Genomic DNA, 14,471 nt, shown 5'->3' on the forward strand with positions numbered 1-14,471 from the left:
CATGTATAATCTGATGAATCATTTATGAATTCTTATGAATCACTTTTGTACAAATAACTATAATCTCAGTATATTCTTAGGAGCCACTTTTGAATAATTATATAACGAGTCATTTTTTAAAATTAGTATGAAGAGATAAACAAATTTTCCAGATAAATGAAAAATCACTATCAAAACACACAATCATTTTTGATGGAAACGCTTCTGAGTATTGTCTATTCTTGCCCTCTGCAGCTAGCAACACAGAAGTTCTCACTAGCTTGTTGCGACCCCTTTTCTAACAGCCAGGGATGTCCCACACTGCCCCACTCAGGGGCAGCTGGTGAGGGCCAGTCTTCCTGAGTTTCCCACTAAGGTTGGTCATCACTTTACACAGCCAGGGGTGGACAATGATGGTTCCCGCAGGCCACTTTATTTTGCCCACAATTCTAAGCCAATAAACTGAGTGAGGAGCATCCCTGCCATTAAACTGGGATGTGGTATTTCTGTGCTTCAGATGCTCAACAGAGTGCACCAGTGTGCCGTGCTCCTGCTATCCTTTGCAAAGATTATTGAAAAATAACCAGAAACTAATTTTCTAATAAACTTCTGGATGAAGCCTAGTACGAAGCAATGCTCAGCGTGCTTGAAAGCAGGATGTTTGGATTCTGCTGGCTGCTTACATGGAAGAGTATGTGAGCTCTTAATGTCATTGCCATTTGAAGTCAATTAGCTGGAAACCATGTTTTCTTACACAGACAAGCATTAGGCTACCTAGAATAATTACAGCATTCCAAAGTTAATTTATAAATTAAACTTCTGAAAGGTGAAACCGACATCTTACTTTATTTTAATTATAAATAAAAATCATATAGTTATCACATATTTCCACAGTGGGGAAAGATGCCCTAACAAACTTGTTCTGGGAAAGTTTCCCCACAGGAGGATGCATTTTCTACTTGGAGCTGAAGCCAGCACCTCCGACTTCCTTTGGGCAACATTCCCCTGCTTGCAGGATTGGTGTTGACCACTCTACTTTCTTTTTCCCTCTCTCCATCAGATAATAGCAATTACTTGGATCCCTTGATTCCTCCAGCCCCTGCTCACAGCCACCTTCTGCTTCTTTCTCCCATGCACAGTATTTGTAAATATCTAGCAGTGTCAGAATACTCCTTACACTTTCCCTATTTCCTCACTTGTGAGGAAGGTTCTTTCTCTCAAAAAAGCACACTGGTTGGCTGCCCCTATAAATTCTGCTTAGTAGCCTGGAATCATGGAATTTGTCTAGCTAGCTTTACAAAAGCCATCTAATACTTGTCTCACACTACAAAATTTAAGGGGAATTTATTTATTTGTAGAAGTGTAGAAAGTTAACAAGTCCCAAATTTAAGGGGTAGTTGAAAAAATGCCTATAAAATGAGGACTTTTTCTTTGCTGCAATTTTAATTCCACTCTAAAATAAGCATACACACTTTAAAGAGTGATTTAATATTACATAAGGTAAAAGGAAATTATGGACAAGATCATATAGAATGAAAATGTCATGGAGAAAATATCTACTCTGATGACATCACAGATGTATGTACAAAGGGAGTTATCAAAAAGAATGGACTGGGGTTCTTAATTTTGCATCAAAAAATTATATCCATATTTTATGAAAATTAGTAATTCATGCTCTTTTCACTATGCCCCATTGAACACCCCAATAAAATTGATTAAATTTTATAATTGCTACACCAAGAATAAGATTTTGTTGGGGGGGGAGGGAAGTTGCAAAACATTAATTTAGAGACATTGAGTAAAACCTAATATTCAGTACTGCATCTATGCATGACATATATCAACATATTTGCTATGCAATTACCTGTTTTTCATTTAATAAACTGGTCCAAAAAGTTCACCATGAGAGGCTGAACTACTATGACGAGATATTTGGTTGACCCAGCCACACTTGGTTCCTTAATGCCTCCAAATGAGGCCACTTGAGGTGTGAAATGCCTATAATGAGGGGGGAAAACTTCATGTAGATGTGCTATTATTTCTATAATTTCTTTTTTTAGTAACTGTGTTTCAAAACTATTTCCATCAATACTTTTGATTTTTTTGTTCTGTATGGTGAATTTTCACTTTACAAGAAGATAGTTCTTAATGCTAATTCTTAATATTAAGAACATCTCACCAAAAAGAATTGTCAACATAACATGAAGACAATTTTTAAAAGTATAATAAAACAAAATCGACATTGTTCTATTAGATAAAGCATAGGAGACATTGAAAAAGTATTTGTTGGTGGAGAAAATAATGCTTACTTAATAATCTTAGTCTATGCAGTTCAGATGATCAAATTCATTTCTTAATTCTTAAGAAGTTCGTTCTTTTGCTTATTAATTGGAAAACCAATGAATGTCGGCACCATTTTCCTATCCTGAATTCTATCCTTGTTGCTGCTGGTGATGCAAAGTAGGAGCACTCGTATTGAGACTACGGAGAATCCCCTGGCAGAACTACGGCCGGGCTAACATAAGAAAAGAGGACAAACGGAAGCCGTGGTCACGGGCAGGAATGGCGAGGCGACAGGCTGGAAGCTCTAGCTCAGGAGCCAGAGTTAACACCACAGACAAATGTCACAAAGGAGGCCGAGGACAGAGGGGGAATCAGGTTTAAGTTGGACAGAGCAGTCCCAGCCCCATTCTGAAGCGGCGCCCGAGGGAAAGGGAGGTGCTGACTCTCCGGGGTCCCCGTGGGGTTCTCTTGGCAAAGCCTCGGGAGCTCCTTTTACAGCTGCGAAGTGTGACTCAGGGAAACGAGCCTTCCGGGGAAAAGTGGGTGTTTACCAACCGAGAATGGCTGAACAACCTGAGAGAGAAAGCTGGAGAACTCCAGAAATCTGAGAAGACTCGGGCAGGTGGCCGCACTACAAGAACCAAATGCGCACAACCGGGAGGACAATTTAGGGACGGATCCCCCCGTTTAAGTCTGCCCACGGAGGACCCGCTCTCTGGGGAGCTTCGCCTCCTGCACAGGAAGGGGGCGCTCCGGGATGCTTTTGTTCTTGGAGAGGCCCCTGGTTTCACAGGAGGGAGTCGGTGCCAAGTGACCTCAGGACCCCACACCCGAAGAGCCTCCGGAAAGGGCGGCAGAAGGGAGCAAGGGCCCCCCTGCGCTTCAGAACAGAGAGAAAGGCCTCCTTAAGGACTCGGCAGCGCGGGGTAAGGCACCTGAGGTGTTCCGGGGGCCCGGCCCCTGGGGGGACGGCTGTCCAGCCACTTTTGGGGTCCCCTTCCCCCAGCACTGCCCCAGCAGCGCCCAGACTCCTCAGGCCGAAGTAAGCAGCAGATTCTGCCCCAAGTGGGGAAGACTTTCCCGGCAGAGGGGAAAATGAGAACCGCCTGTTCCAGAGACCAGGACGCCATGAGAGTGGGTCCTGTGGAGCACTCCGAGGTGCCGCCAGAGTCACCACGGGCCATCCCTAGGGCCCTGACTGTTGTCCTGCCTGGAGAGAGGCAGATGGCAACTCCCTGGCCAAGCCAGGACGAGGCGGGTCCTGCCAAAGGGCCCGAAGTAAAGGCGAGGTCTCCTGGGGAGCCCCCCTCCTGACCTCCCCATCTTCCTGAGAAAACAGAGGTCAGGGAGAGGTCAGGCCAAGGTCACACAGGCCTCGAGGCCTGAGGCCTGAAGGACAAAGGGTAACCAGCTCCTTCCAGACCTGGATTTTCAGGTGCTCTCCTCCACCCCTTTTCTCCCTTTCTCACTCTCCACTCCTTGCCTCAATCTCCTTTCCCTGCACTTCTTCTACTTCTTCCCCCAATAATATAGTAAATAAAATACACACTAGCCTTGTACCTTCTGGCTCCTTTTCTGAATTTAAAAAAACAAATATAATGGCCAAGACTCCCATAACATATTAACATTAATATTCTTATACTTGTGATAAATTTCCCCAACTAGATTCACTGAAAAGTAAGATTTAAATAATGATACTCAAGTTTTCATTGATTTATTTTTCTGAGGAGATATTTGAATTAAGTTGCTTCTTGTAAATGGCTTTGGATTGACCTCCCAACCCTCTCTTTTTCTGTTTGTTTGTTTTTGAGGCAATAGAGGTTAAGTTACTTGCTCAGGGTCACACAGCCAGAAAGTGTTAAGTGTCTGAGGGCAAATTTGAACTCAGGTCCTCCTGCCTCCAGGGCTGGTGCCCTATCTATCCACTTTGCCATCAAACTGTGCTTCCCCCTAATCTGCTCTTTTTTAAAGATCTCAAAGTAGTTTTCTTTTTGAGAGTCACTTTTCCTCAGATATGAGAGAAGGGAGGATGAATTATAAGGAATGATAAAAATCTTTTAATTGGAGACAATTTAAAATAAGATTTGAAATGAGTTGTATTTCTTAATCTGATCAGAAAAGGGGTCAAATTTTACACTAAATATTTGATGTGTTTTCCCATAAAAACACAAGCTAATATGACTATATTAACTATCAAGCACAGTTTGTAAATCCATATACTATTGCCATTTTAGAAGCAAGGCTCAAGACTTAAAATGTAGTTCAAGATTTGTATACAAAACTATTTGGTCAATACGGATGTTTAGCCACATTCTCTCTCTTTTTTTTTTTTTTAAACTTTTTAACTTTTTATTGATAGAACGCATGCCAGGGTAATTTTTACAGCATTATCCCTTGCATTCACTTCTGTTCCGATTTTTCCCCTCCCTCCCGCCACCCCTTCCCCGAGATGGCAAGCAGTCCTTTACATGTTGAATGGGTTGCAGTATATCCTAGATACAATATAGGTGTGCAGAACCGAACAGTTCTCTTGTTGCACAGGGAGAATTGAATTCAGAAGGTAGAAATAACCCGGGAAGAAAAACAAAAATGCAAGCAGTTTCTATTCATTTCCCAGTGTTCTTTCTTTGGGTGTAGCTGCTTCTGTCCATCTTTGATCAATTAAAGCTCTCTTTATCGAAGAGATCCACTTCCATCAGAATACATCCTCAAACAGTACCATTATTGAGGTATATAATGATCTCCTGGTTCTGCTCGTTTCACTCAGCATCAGTTCATGTAAGTCTCGCCAGTCCTCTCTGTATTCATCCTGCTGGTCATTCCTTACAGAACAATAATATTCCATAACATTCATATACCACAATTTACCCAGCCATTCTCCAATGGATGGACATCCTTTCATTTTCCAGCTTCTAGCCACTACAAACAGAGCTGCCACAAACATTTTGGCACATACAAGTCCCTTTCCCTTCTTTAGTATCTCCTTGGGGTATAAGCCCAGTAGAAACACTGCTGGATCAAAGGGTATGCACAGTTTGATAACTTTTTGAGCATAGTTCCAAATTGCTCTCCAGAATATTTAGCCACATTCTCAATGTGCCAGGCAACTTTCTAGAATAATTCCCTTTCATATTATAAGAATCAAGTCTTCTGAGAAGTGGGAAGAATGAAATATTTACATACTTTCAGATATAATTGATGTATTAGTATGTTTTATTGAGATTTTTTTTTCTTTAATAAAATCTACAAGAAAAGACCAGCTGGATAGGGAAGAGGAAAATTTAACGATAAAAATTAGTGATATAAAGAAACAAAAGCATCAGTAAAAATGAGTCAAGATCCTTTATAATACACCATCACATTTCCATAAGATGCTATGGGGAACATCAACATTTTTCAAAACATCAAGACAAAAAGATGCCAAAAGAAAATTATATTAAGTCACCAAAAAGCTCACGGCAACAACATAACCAATTTTGCTCCTTTGCTCTATGAAAGTAAGCAATTAAGAGAGCTGGTCCATTCAAACCAGTGAGAGTTTACAAATTTTCTGAAAATTTTTTATTCCCTTTTATTAAATCTTATTATTTAGGGCTCATTGTTGTATCTGCTAGATATCTGGTTGATTAAAAGCCAGTCTCCTCAGGGGGAGAATCAAAACATAATAGTTTCACCTTTTTTTGTTGTTGTTTGCTTGATTTTTCTCTCATCTTTTTTTCCCCCTTTTGATCAGATTTTTCTTGTGCAGCATAACAAATACAGAAATAGGTTTTTAAAAATTGCACATGTTTAATCTACACTGAATTGTGTGCTATTGTGGGGAAGAAGGGAGGGGGAGGGCAAGACGGAGAAAAAATTGGAACACAAGGTATTGCAAGATATTACAAGGATGAATGTTGAAAACTGGGTGTATCTGGGGTGGAGGGGAGAAACACACACACATACATACACATACACCCCCCTATATTTTAAAAGCCTGTTTCTGTTGGTTGGTTGGAGAGTGACCCCTAGCTAAAACCTGATCCATGGATTGATAGTAGTAAGGTAAGATTTTTTTTTTTTTTTTTGGTTGAGGCAATTGGGGTTGAGTGACTTGCCCAGGGTCACACAGCCAAAAAGTGCTAAGTATTTGAGGTCAAATTTGAACTCAAGGCCTCATGACTTCAGGGCTGGGGCTCTATTCAGTGCGCTATCTAGCTGCCCGAATTTTTTTTGTAACATTTCTGAAATAAGAAAACAAAAAACCAAAAAACAGAAATATGGCCTTTTAAAAATTTTATACCTGTCAAGAAGAAGGTTTAGGTACTTTATTTGCGAAAGGATATACTGTCTTGTCTCCTCTCATCTTTGACCCTTTAGTTTTTTCTCATGACATGTAAATCTCCCTCTCTTAGTTCAAATGTACAGATTTGTGCAAATTCAGTGTTAAAATCTGTAACTTAGTTTATTATTAACTAAACAAACCAATTCAGTTTAACTTTAAAGACATTTGAGGAAGCACACATTTGCAATTCTGTCTGATTACATCTATGTGACCTTTATGGCCTTAAATGCCATATTGTTATAAATCAAAAAAAAAAAAAAAAAAAAGCTCATTAAGTTATTTGAAAGCAATTACTCTTACATGAACTCAATGGGAAATATTTTCCCCATGATACTAGACTGAAGAAAACAACAGCATTAATTACCAAGTATTAATTGTCCAAACTTAACAATATATATGATGTTTCTTTCAAAAAAAATTCAAAAACTGATTCAGAATGCTCATTTCTATCATTTATTTCAAAACACTATAAAGTTATTCATATATTATTTATGTCCAACTCTGTAATTACATTTGGTTTTCTTAGCAGACACTGGAGTGCTTCATTTTCTTCTCCAGCTCATTTAATGGAAACAGGGTTACGTGACTTGCCCAGGGTCCTATGGCTTGTATCTGAGGCTGGATTTGAACTCGGGTTTTCGTTCTGCAGGGCTGGCATTCTATCCCCTGCACCATCTGACCTGCCCTTCAGTTCCATGACTAACAACTATTTCCTACACTGATCTTTACAAGAGCATTTTGCACAAATGAACAAAGGATGCATTCAGGGCTGACTCCATACAAAGGGATATAAATAAACGAGCAGCTCCTGTTCTCAAGGATAGAAGGTCGGTTGGTCCTGGGGGCCAACAGCAAAGCAGAGGGGAATGCCTTTGACATAATCCCTGCAGAGAGACTCCCATCCCTTCCTGATGGTGGACCAGTGATAGCGTGGGCTCTGGGGTCTTCGGAAGCTGGGGCTGCACCACCTGCACAGCCATTAGGATCTAAAGAGAGGCTGGGGTGTGAGGTGCTGGGCAAGTGCCGCTTCCTTTCTCTCCCTCAGGGGACCTTGCCAAGCTGACGGTCTGTCCCGGGGATGCTACTTGGTTGGCATTTGGTGCAGGGCCCTTTATCTGGGGTAGTAACTATCTTTGATCATCTTCTACTGGTATAAAGATCACATTTTGTTTTGTTTTGCCTTTTGTACATAAATAGTCAAAAAATTATTATGAAAACAAAAAGTGTGAGATAGTAGAACATTTCAGGATGTTAGAGAGAAACTAAAACATTTTATTGCCCAATAACATGCAATGATTCTGGCCCATTTTTAAAAAGTTCAACCTGTCCTGTAATTACAAATAAAATTCCAATCTCTTCATTTTACAAATGAGGAAACTGAGAAATGACTTATTTAAGAATATTAAGGATATTTAAGGATACAAAAAATTAAAAGAGGATCAGGATTTGAATGTACACCCTCATGTTACAATTTGCACTATACCATATTGCCCTTCTTTTAGCTGCTAACTGCTAATCCTTGAAAAAAGCAGTTTATTTCATTTCAGTAGAAATTCTGAGCATTATTTTTATGGAGGACATGTTTTTTAAAATTAATAATAGCATCTACCTCAAAATAGCCATTTTTTCTGTGCAATTAGATTCATATTTATTTCAGGCAGCCCCGTGACAACTGCCCTCTTCACAATTCAGCAAAGCCAAGAATATTCTATATATCACTCATTACCTATATCTAATCTGGATATTATACTTTTATGCATGTCACAGAAAAAAAAATCAATGAAAAAAGTTTTCTCGAAAGCCTTGCATAAAGAATTGAATGTCTTGTTTATTAATTCTATATAATAAACAACCAAATGCTTCAAACTACTAGCGAAAAATGCCAATGATATCACAGAAGCTTCATCTCAAATTCATTAAGTTGGCATGGAAGATAAAAGCCAGAAATAGTCAATATTCTTAAGAGATTCTGCAGGAAGATAATCACTGACTCAAATTGTGAATTCAACCATTTCTAACTATCCTGGAGACAATTTGATTATGTGAAAAGTTACTAAAGTGGTCATACCTTTGACTTAAAAATTTCACTACTTAGAGAGATATCCCAAGAGATCAAAGACAGAAAGAAAGGTTGCAAAATATTCATGGCAGCACTATGTGTGGTAGCAAACAAACTGGGACACACATTGGTTGGAGAGTGACTAAACAAAATACAGAGTATGTAAGGAATATAAATAAGAAAATAAGAGGAATTCAGAAGAATACAAGAAGATCTAATCACAGTGAAGCAAAGTAGAAACAGAAGAATAAACTACATAATGACTACAAAAACAATTCTTTTTTTTTTTTTGGCTGAGGCACTTGGAGTAAAGTAACTTGTCCAGGGTCATGCAGCTAGTTAAGTGTCTGAGACCAGACTTGAACTCAGGTCCTCCTGACTTCAGGACTGGTACTCTATCCACTGCGTCACCTTGCTGCCCCTATAAAAACAATTCTAAAGGTACCTGCAGGTTAAATATGGTGACCAATCTTGGTGCCAAAGGCTAGATGATGAAACATGACCTTCCTTTACCTATGGAGTGAGGGCAAATGGGCTGTCGAATGGCACATGTACAGTCGGATGAAGTCATAACTTTTTTCTTATCAGTTTTATTTTGTTACAAGGGGATGTCCCGCCGAGGATAAAGGGGACTGCTGGCACTGGCCCTTGGGGAAGGTGCTGGGGTTGGAGCTTTTTGGTGCTCTCATATGTGATAGATACAGGCCAAAATGAATGATGACACTGATGGGAGCTAGTCAAGGCAAGGCCTCTTGGATGAAAAAGGCTTCGAAAGTGGGACGGATTTGGATCAGAGAGGGAAAGATAGTGATGTGAGCAAAGAGCGGTAGAAGGTCCATGTTGCCCTTGAGGTTCGCTGGCCAGTGACAATTTGGGGCTGGCCTCCAAATTGGGAAGGCCTACCTTCAAGACCTCCTGGGGGACCCCGGGCAATCCCCTAACCCTTGAAGAGGGCTCTCTCTTAACTAAGCAGTAGAGAAGATGCGGGTCTGCATTGGAAAAGGTCAGTCCACAGTAACGAAGAATCCAGCACACCAGGGTCTGGGGTCCAGCAACGGAAAGCCTCAGACTGAAGAAATCAGAGACTCAAGTTTTTTAAAGCTACAGTTAGATAGAATAAGGCAGACTCATAATTTTGAGTTTTAAGTCAAAGGGTATGATCACTTTAATAATGGTAGAACCTCTCTTTCAAAGATCCTCAGTCATAATAACCATGACCACAGCTGATGTCATCATCATCATAGTAAGCATTTAATAATGCGTTCAGGATGGCAAGGAGCTTCACGTATTGTCTCATTTGACATGGAAAGACCTCCAGTTCATTGATCATTTTAACAAAAGTTCTTTAAAAAAGTACTTCCATAGGAAATACTTTTGATAATCTTTTTTACTAGTCTAGTACGTTTCACTTTTTAGCAATACAATTATAGAATGAATTTATAAGTAAAAAAATTTTTCTACGAACAGAATATTTCTTAAAATGCTAACCAGCTCAATATATAAAACAAAACCCATAGTGGTGCTTAAATTAGCTACTTTGTAAATTTAGATTTTTAGATATGGGTCTAACCTTAATATAATCTCTTCAATGTATAAACATTTATTTTGCAAACCACCATGTTTATGTTCTAATTCCATTGGCTATTTATGGTTCAGAGGCTAGCTTTACCTAGAATGCCTCATTCAATATGAGAAAATTAATGCTGTACTTTCAGAGAAACTATGAAAGAAGACATTAAGGGTAAAGTGAAAAAAGCAGAGGACCTTGCAGTCAAAATTATTTGATGAAAGAAATACTTATCAATAAAGTAGACACTGTAATGTAGCTAAGGGGTTGGAGTAGGCTTGGGGAGAAGACAAAAGAAAAAAAAATACAATTTAGAAAGATGTTTAAATGATAGACAAAATAGAATAACTTTGTTGAATATGGAGCTTATTTAAAAAAACGCAGAGTATTTGTAATCTACTCTTAAAAAAAAAAAAAAAGAAAATAATAAATCACAAAGGCCAAAGCAACAGCTTCTATCACTTTAGGGCCAAATGCCCTTAAAATCCTTTCTCCGATGATAAACATTTAAACTCTGGATGAGACCTGGCTTAAAAACTATTGCACTTCAGTCCCTCCACCCTCTTTAAATCAATACTACTCAATGAATTAAGTGCAATCTGTAAGCTGAGTTTCATGAGGGGAAAAAGCTTCCATGAGGCTTAAATACTTCTGAGAGGTGGCATTAGATCATATCCCTCTCTGATCTCTCAGTCAAATGATCGTCATCCAAAACACCCACACTTCCTTAGTGCAGTGTCCCAGCCAAAGAATAAGGGCTCACCTTCCAGATATGGGAATAGGTGAGAAGCCAAGGTCGAAAGGAAGAAAGGTTGTAAGGCAGCAGCCGCAATACTGGCTCAGGTCTGTCATTGGCACCCCTGCCACAATTTTGCAGAAGATGCAATAAACCCAGCCCCATTTTTTCAGCCCCAAGTGTACCTGCCTGAGTTTACCTTGCTGAGACACCCTGCCTGGCCTGGTGACCCCAGACTGCCAACAGACCTCATCTCTGGTAAGTGTCAGGGTCACTGACAATTCCATCTAAGTTTCCAATGAACGAGTCTGAGTCTTTGTGTATTTCTGGTGTCAGGCACCCAAGCAACCCACAGAGATCCTGGAGATTGCCACTACCCTAGAGGTGATTTATTAAGAGTACTTAAAGCACATTCAGATAAGGACCCCAAAGTTCATGAAAGCTCAAGGATGGTCCTCTGGCGAGGCAGGCCAAGAAGTTCTGTAAAATCAATGAATGTAGATGGCCTTCCTTTCCTATGACATTTCCTAGGTCCTAAGAGGGCCATAAATATGTCTTGCCCTATAAAGACAATAAAAAACTAAGATAAAAGCACCCACAGGAAGTAAAAAACTGGACAGGGGACCAAGAACGAAAGGACTACTAATAAAAACACAGGAGTTTGCTTCGGTCATTGACAAGCCTCAGGGAGGGTGGGGGGAGGGGTCTCTACCAGCCTGGCCCCTATCCCGCAGTAAATACCCCTCGGGGCTGGGCAGGAGGGCTGCCTGCGGGTGGGGAGGGGCAGAAGGAGGTTCGTCCGGAGAGGCCGCCTGCGGGCCACTGCCCAAACTCTCCCTGCCAGGGGATGCCAAGGCGCCCATGAGTCTGCTTGGTGTTTAAATACACTGCACGTGAAGCAAGCTGAAAAACAGAAAGAGATGAAAAAGAGAAAGTAAAAAAGTGGGGAGAAGGAAAAGCAAAGGAGGAAAAAAAATGAAAAGGAAGGAATTAGAGAAAAAAGGGAAGGAGAGGTGAAGAGAAACAGAGGAATGGAAAGGAGAGAAAAAATAGAAAAGACGCAGAAGGAAAAGGGAGAAAAGTAAAGAACAAGAAGAGGAGGAAGCGGGGCGGCTCCACGACGAGACAGCCCGGCCCCGCACAAGGGCACGCACCACACGGCTATTCTGAGAGCTGCGGCCCCGCACAGCACTCCCTCCCTCGGGCCCCGAGGCCTACTCCCCCGCGGCGGCGGCGTCTCCGGGCTACGTGCCAGTCCCCGAGCCTTCGAAGGGGCCCGGCCCCCGGGGCACCGGCCACCAAGCAAAGCCCTCGGAGAGCTCGGGGCCGAGCCGGCCAGCACAGCCGGAAGAGCGGCCCCAAGCACTCCAGCTCCGGCCTCCGTATTGCCCGGCTCGGTCCCGCGCGACTGCTAAGCGAAGGAGGAAGGGGCGGCGAGAACGGGCCCAGACCGGCCGCCGTCCCCGGCCCGGCCAATGAGGGAGGGCGGCCCGACTCTATCAACCGCCGCGGTGCCACCCTGCTCCCGAGCGCCAGGGGCTACTCACAGCTGCAGAGACTCGTAGGCCACCGCCGCCATCCTGCACCGCCACCGCCGCTCCGCCGCCGCTATGCTCTCGGAGTCCTGCCGGTCACCCTCGGAGGTGGCCGCCGCAGCTCCCAGCCCGGCTCCCTGAACCTCTCCTCAGTCCCACCCCCGACCCGCCCATTCCAGCCTCGGACGGGGCGCGGAGCAGGACAAACTTGGCCAGAGCCTCAGAACACGAAGAGATTCTCTGGTGAGAAAGGAGGAGCGAACCGGACCAAAAAGCGTAAGTGACGCAAGCGGCGCGCCGTATCGATTGGTTGCGTGCCCACTAGTCGGCCAAGGGAACCCACGACTGGCGGAGGGGAGGTGCATCAGCAGGAAACCTAGCGTCTGGTTGGAGCCTGACGCGGCCGCGTGCAGCTTCATAAGGAGCCGCTGCGAGGCGTCGTGCATGTACAGGGCCAGTGGCGCAATGGATAACGCGTCTGACTACGGATCAGAAGATTCTAGGTTCGACTCCTAGCTGGCTCGGTACGACTCTTTTTTTTTCACCCGTCCCTTTTAGGGGAGTGAACTAGCCACCTGGGAGCCCAGAATACAGGGAAGAACGGAAGACTTGGATCCCAAGATCGATGACTTGTCGTGAGCTCGCGCGATTTTGGAAATGTGCCCAAGGCTCGGGCGTCGCGAGACTGCCGGGCCGCCGTGCTGTCAATCATTCCGCGAGCCTGGGGCGGAACTGCGCCTGGCCCCAGGAAGCTTCCATTCTATTTGAGCGCCGGATCCGCCCTCCTATCTACCTTTACAAAGAGGTGCTGGAAGTTGCGATAGGCGGTGGGAACAGAAAAAGAGGCCAAAAGCTGCCCCTGCCCTCAAAGAGTTTATGCTCTAACGGGAGGCCACGTAGCCTCTACATCTGCTACCTACGCGATAAGAATAGTCATTAACCGAGCGGTTAGGTTGCTGCTCCAACTCTTAATCTTTTACTATCTAATAAAAGTCTATATAAATGAGACAAAATTAAAACATAAGGAAAATGACAACAAAAGTAAAATATAAGTAAATGACAAGTAAAATACAAACAAAATGAAAATAACAAAAGTAAAATGTAAATAAAATGACAAATAAAAGTAAAATATAAAAAAAATCAAAATGATAAGAATTAAAATCAAATTAAATTAAAATTAAAATAATTTTAAGAAATTCATTTGGAAAGGGGTGAGTCTGAGTTCCTGAAAGATGGTCAGCAAGTATTTGTTAAGCACGTCCTGTGTGTCAGGGAACATGCCAAGCATTTGTCCAAGACCAAGATGGCCTGTTTTTTCTATCTATATCCATCTATCCATCTGTGTATCTATTCTTTCTATATATCCATTTATCTATCATTTCTATTTATCCATATATCCATCTTTTTTTCTTTCTATCCATTATCTCTTTTTTCTATTTATCATCTAAATATCCATCACGTGTCTTTCCACTTTTTTTCTTCCTATCTTTCTATTCTTTCTTCTACCTGCCTCCCAGTTTGTCTATCTTATCCATCTATGTATCCATCCACTTCTCTGTCCCTCTCATGTCTCCTGACATCAACCCTAGATTTACCTCTTTGTGGCTCGGCTTCAGTCCGGGCATAAGGGCAAACGCTGTTAGGGGGTCTCATTCCTCAGCACCTTGACCTCTTAGATGCCGGCCGTTCCCCCTTGAGTCTTCTAAGCGAGTGCTCCTTGGGGTGCCTCCTCGCAGGCTGTGCTCTCGGTCTCTTCCCCCTCCTGGTCGCCTCCGTTGAGACTTTCTGCAGCTTACCAAGGCCCTCCGGCGCTGGGGGGCAGGGCATGGCGGCTATTCCTGGTCTCTTCGTGCGGGTCGCAGGGAGTATTTCTGGTCCCTGGCTCACCCTGCTAACTCCTGGGGAACGGTGGTAACCTCTAGATCGTTCCCCTCACCCCACCCCAACTCCTGCTGTCCCCCATCTTGAACGTGGGAAGCCGAGGGGCC

General features: G+C 42.6%; 1 protein-coding gene and 1 non-coding gene across 2 annotated transcripts in view; one reads left to right on the forward strand and one right to left on the reverse strand.

The window, feature by feature from the left end:
* Nucleotides 1-13,569, reverse strand: part of SACM1L (SAC1 like phosphatidylinositide phosphatase) — a 52,746-nt gene extending 39,177 nt beyond the window's left edge. Inside the window, exon 1 of the mRNA XM_051963222.1 lies at nucleotides 12,496-13,569. Coding sequence (XP_051819182.1) covers nucleotides 12,496-12,527 — 32 coding nt within the window. The 5' untranslated portion in view covers nucleotides 12,528-13,569. The remainder of the gene's footprint in view (nucleotides 1-12,495) is intronic.
* On the forward strand, nucleotides 12,935-13,007 carry TRNAR-ACG (transfer RNA arginine (anticodon ACG)). The gene has a single exon. It is a non-coding gene; the product is annotated as a tRNA-Arg (tRNA).
* Nucleotides 13,570-14,471: the final 902 nt, after the last annotated feature.

This window comes from Antechinus flavipes, chromosome 5 (assembly GCF_016432865.1).
Source record: "Antechinus flavipes isolate AdamAnt ecotype Samford, QLD, Australia chromosome 5, AdamAnt_v2, whole genome shotgun sequence".
Classification (NCBI taxonomy): Eukaryota; Metazoa; Chordata; class Mammalia; order Dasyuromorphia; family Dasyuridae; genus Antechinus; species Antechinus flavipes.